This window comes from Petaurus breviceps, unplaced genomic scaffold (genome assembly GCF_028583685.1).
Source record: "Petaurus breviceps papuanus isolate PSGF00001 unplaced genomic scaffold, PetGlider_PUasm1.0 185, whole genome shotgun sequence".
In the NCBI taxonomy this organism is placed as follows: domain Eukaryota; kingdom Metazoa; phylum Chordata; class Mammalia; order Diprotodontia; family Petauridae; genus Petaurus; species Petaurus breviceps.
The window spans coordinates 40296043-40313177 of NW_027185797.1; the positions used below are offsets into that span (position 1 = coordinate 40296043).

The following is a 17135-nucleotide window of genomic DNA, read 5'->3' on the forward strand; positions in this document are numbered from 1 at the left end:
ACAGGGGATGTCAGGGCTGGGAGGGGCCTCAGAACAGGGGATGTCAGAGCTAGGAGGGCCTTAGAGATAATTTAGTCTAGAGATGTCAAAACTCCTGGACTGAAAAATACCAAAGTCCTGCCCAGACCAGGTTAGAGTGTAATTGGAAGAAGCTTACCACAGTAAATAAAACTCCACTCCATAGCTAACGTCTCCCCTGGACTCTGTTTCTCCTGGAGTTGCCCAAGGGGGGAAGTTCCACAGAGCTCTGGCCAGATCTGAGCCTGACAGTCAGGTTGAGGCCGGGGCCTCCTGCTGACCACTCGGCTCCCTCCTTTTTTCAGAGCTTGCTGCTGTGGCCATTGTTCTGCAATTCCAAAATCACCATGACATTTCTGGAGTTCTTGGCTTTTCTATTGAAAAAATACAGAAGATCCTGAAGAAGTTGTGAGAAGGAGATCGGGGCTGAATTGGAGACCCTGTGCTGGGAGAGGGGACATGACTATTGCTAGAGGGATGCGGGGGGCTGACAGACAGCCTTTCTCTCATTGGCTTATCCCTTTGTCCTGCTCCCTAGGGTCCCTTCAAGGAGGAACCCCAGTCCAAAGAAGCAGTAGCTATAAGTTGCTATAATAAATGACTTTCTCTTCAGCCAGCTATCAGCTGTTGGATGGCCAACAGCTCGTGGTCTGGATGGGAGTCCCAGGTCCAAGCCCCATCTCCACCCCTCATCACTCCCAGGTCTGCTGCATGGGGCCTGGAAAAGGAAGCTTGATCTCTCTTCCCATGGGCAGCCCTTTAGAAGCTGAAGGGATCCAAAAGGGCAGGGGGTGACTGGGGGAGATGCAGAAGGCCTCCTCCTCCTCCTCCTCCTCTTCTCTCCCAGCTCCCCCCTCTCAGGGTTGTCACAGACTCCAGGCTGGGGTGGGGGACAGGGGGGTAGTCAGCAGATTGAGGCCCCAGGAGCTCTGGTTCAAGTCATGACCTCCTTCCCTGATTTGGTCTATAACCCTGGGCAAAGTGGCTTCCTGTTTCTGATCTGGTTTCCCTTTCTGTAAAATTAGGTGGGAGGGTATAGATTTTGGTGGATCTCCCAAATCCCTTATAGTCCTCCTTAGGTCTGCCATTCTGGATCTTGGGTTCAAGCTGGGACCTTGCTCTCTATCTACACCAGCCTCTCACTTTTCAGATGGCATCAAGGCTGAGGCTCAGAGAGGGGGATGTGTTTGCCCAAAGCTGTTCACCAAGCCCACCCGGGCAGGGGCAGAGCCCTCTCTTCCCACCTCCTGCCCCCTCCCCCCTGCACTTCCCCCTTTCCCCACAGCCCCACCCCCTGCCCTCCCAACACCTCTAGCTGGAAGCTGGGAGGGGTGGCTCCCACAGGGCAGAATTCGGCCCTCACCCTTGGCTGCCTTTAGTTATCTCCCCTCCCCCACCCCTTGAGGAAGAAAAACAAGGAAACAAATCAAATTCCTGTCTCCGTCCCAGGGCCTCTGGGGACCCAGGAGGGAGTCACAGAATCTTAGAGTGTCAGAGCAGGAAGGGACCTCAAAGGTCATCTTGGCCAAGGTCCTCTTGAGAAATGGGGAAACTGAGGCCAGGGGAAGGGGTGTGAACTAGCTTGGAGTCTCACAGTGAGACAGAGCAGGGGCAGGACTCAACCTCCCCCTCCTAGCTCCCAGGCTAGAGTTTTTTCTACTTAACCAAGACTAGAGGCTGGGAAGAAGAGATTGGAGAAGGCCTTGACTTCCCTCCACTGGCTGGAGGGCTCCCTGGAACTCCCTGCCTTTTGGAGTTTGACCCTGAAAGGCTTCTTGGAAGCAGCCAGTGTGGTAGCCCGGGTGTGGCAGCATGTGTGAGGAGCTCAGCTGAGACCAGATGCCTCTTTTTATGGGGGCCATGGGAAGAGCACCGAGTTCAAATCCTACTTCTAACACTAACTTTGTGACCTTGGACAGCTCGCTGCCATCCTCCGGACTGGTCTTCCTTACCTGTAAAAGGAAGGGGGAAGGGGGAAATTGAACTAGCTGGCCTCTGAAGTTCCTTCCACCTCTAAATCTTATCCCGTAAATTCCTAGATATCTGAAACCTTTGGGGTAGGGAGAGCAGTAAGAGGGGAACCCCTTCACTTCCTCTTTATGGAGGGGGCCCTAAAGCACCAGTGGTGAGGCATGGGGCCAAAGTTCCTGCTCAGAAGGGAAGGCCACCACTTCTCCTCTGGCAAGGGGATTCCTCCTAGGCAGCCCTAACCATCTTGGGGTTCAGGCCCCTCACTTCTGGCCCAGCTCAATGTGGGAGAGAGGGCTTGGTTCCCCACCCTTGCCTTAGGGTCCCCTTTCCATCCACCCCTACTTCCCAACACAAGACAGCCTCAGTTGCTTGTTAAATAGAAACATATTTATTTCATAATCATACACTCTTTATTACATAAGGAGCCACCCCAAGAAGAAGTTTAGAGGGAAGAGAGATGGAGACTGGGCAGAGCAAGGCACAGCCTCCAATATTTCTATGGGACCTACCCTAACACAGGAGCAGCCCGGGCTCCCAGCTCTGCCACTGGCTTGCTGTGTGACCTAGGGGAAGTCCCTTTCCTCACTCACGAGCCTCAGTTCTCCTGGCTATAAAATGGGGGAACAAAACTGAAGGAGCTGATGCATCTTCCCCCATGATAGTCATGCACTTAGAGTAGTGCCTGGAACGCTTAGTAAATGTTTAGTGATTCGTTATTGATCTATGTTCTGACTTCCTTTTCAACCTGAACTCTCTGTTTTAAGGGCCCTCCCAGCCCTGAGGTTCTTCCTCGTCTGACAGTCAGGGTTCTAGAGGTTCTCCCCGTCCTGATGCCCCTCCAGCTCTGATAGTCTGTGTTCCTAGGGTTCTCCTAGCTCTGGCATTCTGTTCGGAGGACTCTCCTGGCTCTGACATCTCGTGCTCCACGACCTGGTTTTAAACCCAGGGACAGAATCCTTCCTTGGGGCAGGGTCTTTCTCAGCAGCAGATGTTGGGGGAAAGGGAGAAGACACAGGCTTCCCAGCTGGGACAGCAGCATCACAGGGCAGGTTCTAGGAGGCCCAGGTGTGCTCAGGGCTGGGCACGAGGCCGGGCAGGGGGCCGAGGGCGGGGCCTGGGCAGGCAGGCAAGATCGGGCCTAGAGAGTCGGGTGAGGGGTAGTCGGGCAAGTGGGAGGGGGAGGCCCAGACAGAAAGGGGGCCGAGGGACAGAAATGTCAGCAAAAAAAGCTCGGTCCCTGGGAGGGGCAGCGGCCCCTTCCCCGCTCTGCTCCAGGTCCCGGGCCACAGCCAGTATCTCATGGCGGGCAGCTGCGCTTCGGAGGCCCCGCACATCTAAGAGGGCAGCCACATGCTTCCTCCTAAGGAGAGATGAGAGGATATCATGGGTCTCCGGGTCCAGAACCATCATTCTATCCAGACATGGGGCTCGAAACCCTCCCAAAGCCAACTCTAGAACCCAGAGCCCCATATCCAGAACCATCATTATGTTTGGGAGGGGTTATCAAACCTTCAAGCTTAATTCTCACCCTAGTTCAATCCCAAAGGCCCCCCCCCAAAAGATCTAGAGCCATTGTTCTCCCCAAGTGCTGGAATCCAGAACCCCTCACTACCCCAAAAGTCAGCTATAGAACCCCTAAACCCAGATCCAGAACTCTCAGTACCATAGCAATACAGATCTGGGAGTTTCACTCCCTATACAGTCAGCTCCAGAATAGACCTCCCCCTCAGGCAAGTTAGTCCTGGAATCTTTATCTCTAGAGCCCAGAAAGAACCCAGACCCAAACCCCCAGCTCTGAAGAACACCCAGCGGGTGTCCCTCCAATAAGTCTCAAGACCCCCGATCTTCAGGTCATTCATCAGAGATGCCTGTGTGTGTGTGTGTGTGTGTGTGTGTGTGTGTGTGTGTGTGTGTGTGCGCGCACATGTGCGCGCCCCTGTGTTGGTAGGTTGCGCGCCCCTGGTTCATAGGCCCCCTCAGGGTTTCACTGGGTGTCCCTGGGCTCCCATCATGCTCCCCAGGGGCTACTAGTGGCCGTGCCGCCTGCCTGCCCTGTGGCCCTCCCCACCTCCTCTTCCTCTCCCTCCTCTTCTCCCCACCCTCCACCTCCGGGCCCTTCCTGTGGCCTCCTGTTTGTCTCCCCTGTGCCCACAGCAGCGGCGGGTGTGAGCGGGAGGGGCCGGGGCAGGAAACGGCCGTCAGACACGCTCACTCCACCCCCGGGGGCAGGAAACGAGGAAAAGCTGAGCCAAAACCCCAGAAGGCCACGTCAGCCAGCCCAGAGCTGGCCCGGGGCCCAGGGCACCTTGGGCAGGAAGTGAGGTGGAAAGAGGCCAGACTCAGGAGGCAGGGGCCCTGGGTTCGAATCCTAGCCCCACCGCCCACCTGCCCAGTGGCCCTTCTCAGTGGTTGTTGTTGCTATGATCAATCATTTTGTCAGCCTCTGGGTCCCCAGGTTCTCTCCCCACTCCTCCCCTCACCTGATATCAGGATAGTCACGAACCAAGACCCCAACCTCCACCTGGATGCTGGGTGTATCCTCCAGCTGCAAAACTTCAGCCAGATGTGGTACCACAGCATCCAGCCATGAGGCCTGAGACTCCTGAGGACAAGAAAGCAGCACTAGCCAGGGCATCCTTCCCAGAGCCCTCTCTTGTCTAGGCCCCCCAGCCTCCAATCAGCAGCTGACACCTGGCATCCCAGCTCACTCCTGACTCATCTGGGGACCCAGGGCAAGGCAGCTCCTTCCTCTGGGACATGGACATTGAGGGAGATAGATGATCAATCCCTAAGGTACCTTCTGGCCCTGACTCCATGGTCTAAGATACCTTCAAACCGGCAGGCAGCCAGGTTACTTAGCTTTTCCAGCCAAAGAAAGTTTACTCCAGACTTACAGTAACTGAGTTCAAACCCCATTTCTATATACTTTCATTTCTATCACGCTTTTTAAAGTGCATGTGTTGGGGCAGCTAGGTGGTGTGGTGGATAGAGTTCTGGCCTTGGAATCAGGAGGACCTGAGTTCCAATCTGGCCTCAGACTTTACTAGCTGTGTGACTTAGCTAGTCACTTAACCCCGATTGTCTCTAAAAAAATTTAAAAAGTGTATCTATTGCATATCTTATTTGGTCCTCACACACAACTCTGTAAGGTAGGTGCTGTACTATCCCCATTTTAAAGATGAGGAAATTGAGGCAAGCAGCAGGTGACTGCCAGGGTCACACAGCTAGTATCAGGGCACAATTTGAATTCAGGTCTTGCTGACTTTTGACTCAGCATTCTTTTCTTCAGTGATGTCAAACTCATATAGAAGAGAATCCCTGTGAGGCTGCATGTGGACTCAGAAAACCACAAAGTCACATTATCTATACCATGCTGTATTTTGTTAGGTATCTCCTGATAGCGTTTTAATCTGGTTCAGGCCTAACTCAGGAGTTTTGCCCACTGCTTGTGGGTGCCCTGAGTTGGACAGCTCTACTTAGGTCATCTAGCTGCCTGCTTATATGACCTTCTCCCTCCCCAGGACTCAGTCTCCTCATCTGTAAAATGGAGAGCTAACCTAAATGAGGGCATGTATATGAAGCACTTCGAGGCCTTGGAGAGTAACAGCAATGTCACCTCTGCTGAGGAAGTCTAAGAGCCTGATTCTCTGATCCTAAGACTCCAGTGGGCCTGGGCAGAATTCCACCAGGCGTCCTTGAGCCTTGGTGTGAAGATCCCCAAGGAGCGGGACCCTGCCCCCTCCCAGGCAGCTCAGCCCACGGGGTCTAAGGTTCCCAAATTCCCAGAGGCCAAGACACTAAGAATCTAATAGTCTAAGGAATGGGATATTCCCCTAAGGATCCCAGAACTTGCTTTTTAAGTGGAAGGTCCTAAAGTGCTCTGAGGTTCTTTGGGTCCAGGTTTCTGTCCCTCTGAGCCTTCCCCCTCCCCCTTCTTCCCATCACTAACCAGCCTCCTGAAGAGCCTCTGGAGCTGGGCAGCCTCATCCCTCAGCCTCCCGGCCACGCGGCTCCTGGAGCGGGCAGATCGGCAGCGAAGGCGGCCCCTCAGCAAGGGCCGGACGTATTCTATCAGTGCCCTTCGGTGCAGCTCTCCCACTAGGGCCTAGGCACAGAGCAGAGTGAGTACAAAGGGGAGACACAGGGATGTGGAGCAGGGAGAGAGAGATTATCAGGACAGAGCAAGGAGAAAGATGGAGGGGATATTGGAGGGCATGGAGGGGGAGGGAGAGGGGAAGAAACTATGGGGATTTAGATGGGGAGATACAGGACAAAAGGAGATGCGGAAATGAAAACAGGAAGAGAGAAAAGGGGGAGAGACTGGGGGACACAGAAGGGGGAGAGATATAAGGTACATAGAGAGGAGGAAATATTTTTGGTTTTGCTTTTTGGAGGGAGGAGGGCAGGGCAATTGGAGTTAAGTGACTTGCCCAAGGTCACACGGCTAGTAAGTGTTAAGTGTCTGAGGCTGGATTTGAACTCAGGTCCTCCTGACTCCAGGGCCGGTGCTCTATTCACTGTGCCACCTAGCCACCCCAAGAAGGAAATATTTAAGAGATACAAAAGGGTGTGAGGGGAGATGTGGGGTCATAGAAATGAGAGTTAGAGAGAGGGAGAGGGGAGAAAGTTAGAGAGGGGGGAGAGTGAGAGAGGGGAGGGGGGGGAAGGAGGGTCAGGGGGGGGGAGGGGAGGGAAAGGGGGAGAGAGAGAGGGAGAGGGAGAGATGGAGAGGAGAAGAGAGAGACGGGGAGAGAGGGGGGTGAGGGAGGAAGGGAGACAGAGAGATACAGAGGATGGATATTATGAAAAAAGACAGATGGCAGAGATGGGGCTAGACTAGACACAGAGATCCAATTTTGGAGGAAGAGGAGGCAGGGCAAAGGCACCGGGAGAAGGGGGGATCTCTTGCCGCTTTCATTTTTCTGCCCCTCTCCCTGACCATTCTCCAACCGTCCCTTTCCTCCCACCTGTGGACATGTCCATTCATACCTGGTAGGGCCGGTCATGCATTCTTCTGAGGGCCAAAGCCTGAGCTCCCAGGGTCCCCACAATGCCATCCAGGGCCTCAGAGCTGGTCAGCCACTTCCGACGCATCAGTTTGGAGAAGTGGGGCTGGATTTGTCCAGAGAAAGGAGAGGAGATCAGGGTTCATCTGACTCACAAGCCCCTTCCCCCCGACCCCCAGGCCCCTGAGTCCGTAAGTAGGTGAGTCAGGGATTCTGCCCCTTCCAGCTTTAATGGGGGGATCCATGAGCCGTTGGTGCCTTTGCGGGCATGGGAGGGGTTGAGCACACACAGGTGGCCAAAGCTGAAGCTCTCCTAATTAATGCTCATCCAATTCATGGCCCCCCATTGCACAGAGTCCCAGACTTGAGCACAAAATCAAGTGCAGCGTCACACTCATCCCAGCCCAGAGGCCCGGCCATCGCCACAGTGTAGCCACGGGATAGCAGGCCACGGGCAGCCAGTGAGGGCTGAGGCCCAGACCCACCCCCCAAGCGGGGCCCTCTGCAGACATCTCTCCCTCCTCCCTCTGTTCTGCTCCCTCCCCTTTCTTTCCTTTCTTCCTTTGTCTTAGTCTGGTTTCTGGCTGGCCAGACCTTGATCTGATCCTGATCCGACCCTTGTCATAGCTCCCGGTCCCCCTTTTCTAGTCACTTTGGAAAGGTGGCCAGAGGCTTCCTAGGACTGACCTGCAGTTCTTGAAAGAGCAGGTCAGCCAGGACTCGGTGACAGAGGCGAGTGACGCGGTCCAGAGCACTTGCAGCTGCCTCTCGAGCAGGCTCGCTCTCTGAGGGCCCCACCCGGGCCAGACGCTCAGCCAGGGCCCTGGGGGGTGGGGGGAGAAGCCAGGGCTCCTCACTAAATGGCCTTGGGTCCCAGCTGGCTCACTCCACATCTTGGGCAGGCGGGCAGGGGAGTGTGTCTCTCCATGTTTGGAGGAGGGGTAACTCTGTCTTTGGAGGGTCTCTCTTTATCTTAGTGGTGGGCAGGGGGCATGGGTTTATCTCTGTCTCTGTGAGAGGTCTCTCCATGTCTCTGATGGGGGGATGTCTCTGTCTCTTGGAGGAATCTCTCTTTATCTTTGAATAGTCTTTCTAATGGAGTTTCTCTTTGTCTCTGGAGTTATCTTTGTGTGTCTGTGGGGGTCATGTTGTCTCTGGAGAGATTTCTCTCAGAGTGGCGGTAGGGGAGGGGTCTCTATGAAGTCTGTGTCCCTGAGGAGGATGCCTCTCTGTGTCTCTGGGAAGGACTTTTTTCTTGAGGCCAGAATGGGGGTCACTTTCTATCTCTCCCCAGGAAGCACAAAGGGACCATTTCTGTGGCCCTTTCCCTGAGGGGATGGAGTTGGGGAGAGGAATAAAAGGACCTCAGAACACCTGGGATAGGGCCAGACTCTCCAACAGAAGGGGAAATGTTAGCTTCTCTTGGGGCCCTTCTCCCCGTCCTCTCTAGGGTCTGACTTACCGAAGCGGGGGACCACAGTTCACCAAGGTAATCGTCCGACTAATATAACTGTCACTCGGCAGCTCTCGGACGCTTGGGTTCTCATGGAACCGCTCTACTCGCTGCTGGAAGCTGGAAGTTCAAGAGAGGGAAATTCAGGGTCCCCTTTGCAGCCCACCTGCCTCATACCAGCTTCTGAGGTCACCTCCTCCAGGAAGCTCTCCAGGTTTCACCCCCCCCCCACCTGTTTAATCACTTTCTCACCTCATCACTTTCTCACCTCCCACTCCCTTCTCCACCCTCAGGCAATCTGGTTTCCATCTTCACCACCTGACTGAAACTGCCCTCTTCCGGGCCACCAGGAATTTCTCTATTGCTAAATCCAATGACCTTTTCTCACTCTTCCTCCTCCTCCACCTCTCTGCAGCTCTGGAGCCAGTCTATCACCCTCTCCCCTGAACACTCTCTCCTCTGGAGATTTTCATGATGCACTTCTCTTGGAGAACCTCCTGGTTCTCCTACATGATTATAATTTCTCTTCTCCCCATGGCTACTGTTCTCCAGTATTCTATCCTGGCATCCCTTCTCTCTCGGCATATATTCTCACTCAGCATATAACCTCATTGCAAGGGCTCAATGGCCATCCCATGTCCCAGATGACTCCTCTATCTAAGCCATGTTTCTCTCCCAAGCTCCAAGCCAACATCACCACTGTCTGCTGGACTTTTCCATCTGGATGTCCCATAGCTGAGAACTCAGATAGAACCCATAATGTTTCCTCCCAAACCTACCCTCCTCCTAAACCACGCCCCCCCCCATTGCTACAGTTCATGTCTCCATCTTTCCAGTAAGTCCCCACAGACTCTGTTCCCTCATAGTCAACCAGTTCCCAGTTGTTGTTCATTCTTTGTATCCTGAGTGTCTGCTCCCTTCTCTCTAGCCACCAGGCTCCCTCAAGCACCTCTCGACAGTCTTATTGCAAGAGCCTCCTGTTTGGTCTCCCCTTGACAATCTACTCTCCACAACCAGCCAAAGTGATATTCCCAAAATACAGTTCTGACCACATCACTCTACTACTGCTCAAAAGTCTTCCATGGCTCCCTATCACTCCAAGAATCAAATACAAACTCCTCTACTTGGTATTTCAGATTCCAGTCTACTTTTCCTGTTTAACCTCACATTACTTCTCATCTACTCTATTCCAGACAAAATGTGTACCTGCAATTCCCATTCTCTCTCCTACCTCATGCCTTTACACTGACTGTCTCTCGTGCCTGGAAAATACTCCCTCTTCGCTTTCTCTGACGCTCAATTACAATGCCATCTCCCACTTGGGACCTTTGCTAATCCTCCCCCCTCTCCCAATTTGCTAGGTCTCCCTCCTTTCTGAAATTCCTTTAAAATTGCACCCCCCCAAATTAAATAATCAAATAATTGTTTATGTATCTGTTTCTATACTATATCTCCCAAGTATAATGGAAACTCCTTGCGGGAAGGACCTTTTTGGGGGTCCTTGTAACCCCAGAGCCCGGGACAATACCTGATACATAAGCCACCTTTTGTAGGAAGTCTCTCCCCGCAACCCATCCCACCTCTTCCCACTGAGACCAGCCTCAATCTACTTAGCATACATCTTATATGTACAAAGTTATTGGCTTGGTGTCTCCCAGATTTGAATGTAAGCTCCCCGAAGGCGAGAACTGGGGGGATGTTTGGGGTCTTTTTGTCCTTTTCTTTGTATTCCCAGCCATTGGCATGGGACCTGGCACAATTATTTAATAAATGCCTGTTGTCTGGCTGACTGAAATAGTAAAAGCTTAATCAATGCTGGGTTGAACTGAATCCTAGATTAGTTGCAAAAAAGGGCTGCCCTGTGTCGGGGGAAGGTATTCTGCTAAACCTGGAAGGCCCCAAGACTCGAACAATCTCTGCCTTCAAGGAGCTTACAGGCTTTGGGAGAAACTATCACTTCAGGCAGTCCTTCCACCTGCATTTCTTAAGCACCGTGATTCAGTGCTAGGTGCTAAGCAGACACACAGTAACGAAGCCAGTCCCTGCTCTGAAGGTGCTTACATTCTTTGTAGAGGAAAACAAGGTGTACCCAGAGAAGTTAACAGGCTCTGAGAACTGCGGCGGTTCATAGACCCTGAAGATTTGGAAAACTTTTTCCTCACCGTAGCCCTCGAAAGCGGGTAGCACCATTGTTACAAGACCCATTTTACAGATGGGGAGACTGAAGCTCAGAGAGATGTACAAGAGATAAATAAAAGTTGGAGCCAGCCTCTCTTTAACCTGACTTATCTCTGGACTGTGCCCTCCTCCCCCTTCCTCTCGTCTGGCTGCTTTTTCCCTCCCTGGATCACCCCGCCTCCCATACCTCTGAAGGAATTCAGCCAGCCCTCCCAGGCAGCAGTGTGCCATCCGCTCCCCAAATTCCTGGCTGATGCGGGGGGCTTGATCTGTGTGCTCTTCCAACAGCTGGGGGATAGACATGGAGAAGTGAGAACCCCTTTCTTTAAACTCATGTAATCTACTCACTTGGAATGGTGTTGGCCCCTTGGAGATCTTCCCTCCTTACCTGCGATAACCCCAAAGCATCTTCAAGTTTTCAAATTTTAAATCGTTAAGTTTGTAGAATTTTATATTTGCAGAATTTTCAATCTAAGAATTTTAGACTGTCAGGATTATAAAATCTTAGACTATAAGATAATTTAATTTTTTTAAATGATAAAATATGAGGTTAATAACTAACATTTATATGATGCTTTAAGGTTTATAAAGTGTTATTCATATGCTATCACATTTGATTCTTACAACAACCTTGGAAGGTAGGTACTGTTACTTTTTTTAAGACAATGAAGGTTAAGTGACTTGCCCAGGGTCACACAGCTAGTGTCTGAGCCCAGATTTGAACTCAAGTTCTCCTGACTCCAGGCCTGGTGCTCTAGAGACTCTAGCCACTGAGCCACCTTACTGTCCCAGGTGCTCTAAACTGAGGCAGACAGAAATGAGGTGATTTGTGCAGGGTCACACAGCAGGTAGTTAATGTCTGAGGCTGGATTTGAACTTAGATCTTTCTGACTCCAGGCCCACTCAGCACTCTGTCCACTGAGCCACCTTAGCTGCCTCGTGTTTCCTCTAAAATTAGTTTTGTTTAATAATATTTATTATATTGTTGCAAAATATACGTGTAATTTAGACTCAGAATTATGTAATTTTAGAATCTCCAAATTTCAGCCTCATAGAAGACTTTAGTCTTAGAAAAATAGAATCTCGTACTTCTCTCATTCAGCATTTTTTTTTTAAAGCAATCGGGGTTAAGTAACTTGCTCAAGGTTACACAGCCAGTTATTATTATTTCTGGGTGTGGTGCTGAGTGTCTGAGCCCAGGATTCGATCTCCAGGTCATCCCGACACTGGAGCCGGTGCTCTTACTCGCTGAGCCACCTGGCTGCCCCTAAGCAATTGGGGTTAAGTAACTTGCTCAAGGTTACACGGCCAGGTGTTTCTGGGTGGGTGCTGAGTGTCTGAGCCCGGGATTCGATCTCCAGGTCAGTCTGACACTGGAGCCGGTGCTCTTACTCGCTGTGCTACCTGGCCGCCCCTCATTCAGCATTTTTGAATCAAAGAATGAGGCACCAAGGAACCTTTGGATTTATAGACCAGCATCATCTACTTTGCTCATCCTTAGAATTATGGACTCAGAAAAATTAGAAAGAGCCTCCCCTCCCCCTCCAGCCCCCTCTCCCAATCCCTTCTTCTTCCTCATAGGAGTGGGTGCTAATGCTCTCCTCTGTCCCTTCCCAGAAGGACAAGCCTTATACACACACATCTCACACACCTTATACACATACCTCTCACATACCTTACACACATCTCACACACCAACCTATCACACACCTTATACACATGCCTTACACACACACATATATATACACACATATACACATACCTCTCACAACCTTATATACACACCTCACCCACATGCCTCACACTTATACACGCATCTTGCACACACATCTTACACACACACCTCTCACACACATCTTACACACACCTCATACACACATCTCACACACATCTCACACACCTAACACACACCTCACACACATATACATACCTCACATACCTTACACACATATCACACACCTTACACATACATCGCACACACATATATACATACCTCTCACACACCTTATACACACACCTTGCTCACATCTCACACACACATCTCACACACCTTATATACACACCTTACACACACATCTCGCATACATCTTACACACACACCTCTCACACACCTTATATACACATATCACATACCTTATACACACCTTACACACATACCTCTCACACACCTTATACACACACCTTACACACACATCTTACACACACATATAACACACCTCATACACACAACTTACACATACATCTCATACACATATACACATACATCTCACACACATATACACATACCTCTCACACACCTTACACACACACACACCTCACAGACATCTTGAGCCAGGCTGCTGGGTTGGTCTTCAGTCCCGATCCATAGCTCTTCCTCTTCCTGCAGGGTTTGGAGCAGAGCAGCTCGGGTCTGAGCCTGGGAAAACAGAAGGGGGTATGATTTGATCCCCAGAGGAAAAGTTCAGGGAAGTGGTGTGGGGGGGGAGGGGAGAGCGTTCCTTTCCTCCCCACAATTCCCTTCGCTCCCAGAGTGTACCACATCCCATATACAGTGGAGCCCTAGACAGACCCAGAGATTTAGAAGAATTCTAGAAGTTTGGAACCTTAGAGGACCTTTGGCCCAGAGAACTTTAGACAAAGACTCATGCAGTCTGAGACTTGAGGGAATCATACATGTCTGGCCCAGTTGGAAGAGACTTCAGTGGTCACTTGGACCAGCCTCACTCACATGTTAGTGAAGGGGAATCCTCTTTCCAAGATCTCCAATGAAGGAGGCACCTGGCCATTAATGGAGGCCTCCAGTGAAGGGGAGCTCGTCACCTCTGGGGTCAGTCTATGATTCCCCTCTTGAATAACTCTAATCGTCAGGGCGGGGGGCATCAAGCCTAAACCCACCTCTTTGAAGCTGCGGCTCCCACTCTTTGCTATGACTTGTGTCCTCGGGTGCCCAGGAGGGAGAAGCCTGATTCTTCTCCACCCCACATGGCAGCTGCCATGTCCCTGAGGCTCCTCTTTGCCAGCCCTAAGCTCTTTTATTCCCTCAGCTGATCCTCACTGGGTTTGAGACCCCAACCCCAGCGTCTACTGCATTCCATAGACCTGCCTATTTAGGAACCTTTCAATAAAGGATAAAAGGATGGGTCTGGCACGAAATTTGGGGCTGTGTTGGTTGTTAAGCTGGTTGATCTAGACCTTTGATTTCTTTCAAATAGGGAATTCGTGGTGAGGAAAGCCTCACTACCAATACAGATTCACAACTTTTAACTACCTTCCAGACTTGGAGAGTCTCTTGCAGCAAGCAGAGGTTTGCCCAGAGTATGAGAGACAAGCTTTGAATCTAGGTCTTCCCAATGCTGAGGCCTTCCCAACACTACACCCTCCTGACCCTCCCCGATATGTTTTTGCTGAAGCTATGCTAGGCCCTTAAAGATTAAAGCTTCCCTTTCTAGGTGCGCATAAACCATCCCTTTCTTGCTACGTGTTAGAATTTAGCAATCATATCCTGTAGTTCAGAGGTAGGACTCTGCCTAGACAGAGCCCCAAATTAATCTTGGAGGCTTATCAATAATTACCAAAACTGTGGTAGTGACTCCTGCCCCAACCCAAAATTTCTCTAGGAAAAATCAGTCTGCTTCACATTAGCTCTCCCTTCAGGGTATTAACTTCCAACTCCATGAAGAAAACACTAAATATTCATTGTTCAGGATAGTAATTAAAGTAAAAGCTGAGACTCTTTGGCCAAACAATATGAAAAAAGGCCAGATCACCTCCAGGTTAGTGACATTTCTCATTCTTCATCTCTCTAGTCTCCATTCCCTAAAATACTCTCACAAGAGCATGTAACTGCCCACCTCAAGAACCATTAGTAACTCCCTTCTGCCTAAGACAAATAGAAATAGGCAGATAGATAGATGGATAGATGGGTAGAAAGACAGATAGATGTGGATGGATAGACAGACAGACTAGAGAGAGCATCTATTAGGCACTTATATGCCAGATGTACTAAGCACTAGAAATAGAAAAAGAAGAAAATAAAACAAACCACAGCCCCCCAGAATCCCCTATAGGAATCCGAGACTAGCCAACACCCACAGTCCTTTGGGCCAACAGAGATGTAGATGGATAGACAGAGGACAGACATTAGCTAGCTGCTATGCCTTGCATGGCATGGCACGGCATTTAAAGCCGTCCAAGGGGGCTCCAGCTCTTCCACACTTATTGCACATGATTCTTCTTTGTGCTGTCTGCATTCCAGCCAGCCCAGACCACTAGTCTTTCCCTGAAATTAGCATTCCAATGTTTTGCATGACTGCACATGTATAATCTGTCTCAGATTGTTTTCTCAAGGAAGGAGAAGAGGGAAGGAGAGAATTTGGAAGTCAAAATTTTAAAAAGTTAAAATTGTTGTTACATGTAATTGGGAAAAAGTATGAAAAGTTTTCACTTGAAAAAAAGAAATGAGAATTGCACCCCCCTGCTTCATGCAGGCTGTCTGGCCCTCGAGCCTGGAACGTGTTCTTTGCTCAGCCCTGCCTTTGGGATTCCCCCCTTTCCTGGCTCCCAGTTGGTGGGGTGCTCTCTGTTCTCACATGTTTGGGGTGGGAGCAGAGGAAAAGGAAGAAGGGTATCCTCCGATCCCTTTGCCCCCACTTTTTGTTCAGACACGTAGCCACTAAGGCCTGTCACCTGCCCCAAGGGGGGGGGGTCCCACCTCTGCATGACTGCATGCAGCCTTGGCCCCTTGCATCCTGCCCTCATGCTGACAGCTATCTCCACCTGCCTCCAGGTGAGAATTATTCTCCTTAGGGCTCTGTCTGTATCTGTCCTGAGTTTCAATTCTCTATTAGTTCTTTTTAGTTCTGGCCTCACCAGTCCAAAGACCATCAGAATCTTTGAGTCATAGACCTGGAGAAGCATAGACTTGCCCAAGGCCAGGAAGGCAGGGAACCCTGTAAACCCCTGGTGACCCACGTGGATGCCTTCCCCTTCCTCCCAGGTCACCTTGACGTCAGTCACACATTCATCCTCCAGGCTCCGAACGGTTTCAGCGGGAAGGAGGGGCCCCAGTTGTCCATTCTCCAGGGCCACCATGTTCACCAGGCCCAAGATCTCCCTAAGGGCAGGCAAGGGAGGATGTAGTGAGGCAGAGAAAAAGGAAAGAAGGAGGGGAAGGAGAGAAATAGTCCCAGAAAAGCGACAAAACCCTTGCCCTGGTCCCACCCCTCCCCTTCTTCTCTGAGACACGGAGCAGCTAAGCCCTGTCCCTCCAGCACCTCCTGAAGCTGCCATGGTGGCCTCTGGAGCAAATGTAGTCCTCAGCATAGCTTTTGCCACTGACATCTTAGAGACTGAGCAAGCCAGGGGTAGGGGGTTGGTGGATTGTTTAAAGGAAGAAGGGGCCTTAGAACAGAGGGTGTTAAATTTGAAAGGGCCTTTAAAATTTAGGGGAAAAGAAGGTCAGAGCTGAAAGGGTGCCTAAAATGCCTTCTAGTCCAACTCCTTTATTTTACTGGGCGGAAACTGAGGCTCACAGGAGGGAAGGAGGGATTCTGACTTCTCCGTTCTGTTGTTCCCCTCTCCCCACTCCATTGCCCAGTCCCTTTCTCCTTTCCTCTTCAGGGTCTCACCTTGGATAAACTTGGTTGTGCCAGTATAGGAGGGCATAGCGGTCAGCCAGAGGTAGCCAATGGTAGGTGGCCTTCCTCAGCCAATCAGAGAGGGCTCCATGATAACCCCGAAGGTAGACATCAAAGGCTCCCAGGTTCGGTGGGTAAGCAGGTGCCAGGCGGGTCCGAACAGCCCCCATGTCTGCCAGCAGCCTAGACCTCAGGGCCTCCAGTCTCCCAGCCATGGCCTCAGTCTCTGCTCTGGCAGCAGCCTCCAGTCGCTCTCCAGCCACCTGGCACACAGCTTCTGCCCAGCGGGCCCGGAACCTCCTGGCTGCCCCTGGTCCCCGGAGCCCATCAGCCTCCTCTTCCTGGGCCAGGACCTGGCCTAACTGGGTCAGGGGGGCCCCTCCAGTCCCTCCAGTAGCTCCAGGGTCTGCCAGTGTCTCCCTGACCAGTGCCCAGAGCTCTCTCTGCAAAGCTTCATAGAGAAGGGTCACATCTCGGGCCCTACGGCCCTCAGGGAGACCCCGGGCCTCCCCTAGGCTGCCAGGGCTGGACCCTGATGTCACCAGTTTCTCCTCAGCCTCTAACTCCAGGATGTGTTCATCTGCCCGTGCCAATTCTCGCTTCTGGATCAAGCTGAGGATCTCTAGGACTATGGGAAAAAAAGCACCATGGGGGGAGTGAGGGTCAGAGGGGACCAAGAGATAGGGGGACAGAAACATTGAGATGGAGGTGGATAGTGAAAAGTGGAGTGGGTAGAGAAAACAGAGGGAGAGAGAAGGGGAGGGGAGTGGAGGAGCGAAGAGAAGAGGAGAGAGAGGGAGGGAGGGAAGGAGAGAGAGGGAAAGAGAGAGACAGAGAGACAGAGACAGAGAGAGAGAGAGAGAGAGAGAGAGA

General features: G+C 51.4%; 2 protein-coding genes across 4 annotated transcripts in view; one reads left to right on the forward strand and one right to left on the reverse strand.

Annotated features, from left to right (window-relative positions):
- LOC138161926 (very-long-chain 3-oxoacyl-CoA reductase-like) overlaps positions 1–630 on the forward strand; it is an 18202-nt gene extending 17572 nt beyond the window's left edge. Inside the window, exon 11 of the mRNA XM_069089007.1 lies at positions 324–630. Within this exon, the coding sequence (XP_068945108.1) occupies positions 324–419 (96 nt within the window). The 3' untranslated portion in view covers positions 420–630. The remainder of the gene's footprint in view (positions 1–323) is intronic.
- The window catches only part of EXOC3L2 (exocyst complex component 3 like 2), a 28462-nt gene continuing 11715 nt past the window's right edge, over positions 389–17135 (reverse strand). For 2 of the 3 annotated variants that reach the window (XM_069088992.1, XM_069088993.1), the window contains exons 3-12: positions 16254–16890; positions 15628–15739; positions 12941–13042; positions 10814–10914; positions 8458–8568; positions 7683–7818; positions 6979–7101; positions 5939–6094; positions 4470–4591; positions 389–3349 (exon numbers count right to left, since the gene is read on the reverse strand). In XM_069088992.1, coding sequence (XP_068945093.1) covers positions 3061–3349; positions 4470–4591; positions 5939–6094; positions 6979–7101; positions 7683–7818; positions 8458–8568; positions 10814–10914; positions 12941–13042; positions 15628–15739; positions 16254–16890 — 1889 coding nt within the window. In that variant the 3' untranslated portion in view covers positions 389–3060. The remainder of the gene's footprint in view (positions 3350–4469; positions 4592–5938; positions 6095–6978; positions 7102–7682; positions 7819–8457; positions 8569–10813; positions 10915–12940; positions 13043–15627; positions 15740–16253; positions 16891–17135) is intronic. The other variant, XM_069088994.1, reaches the window with a different exon arrangement.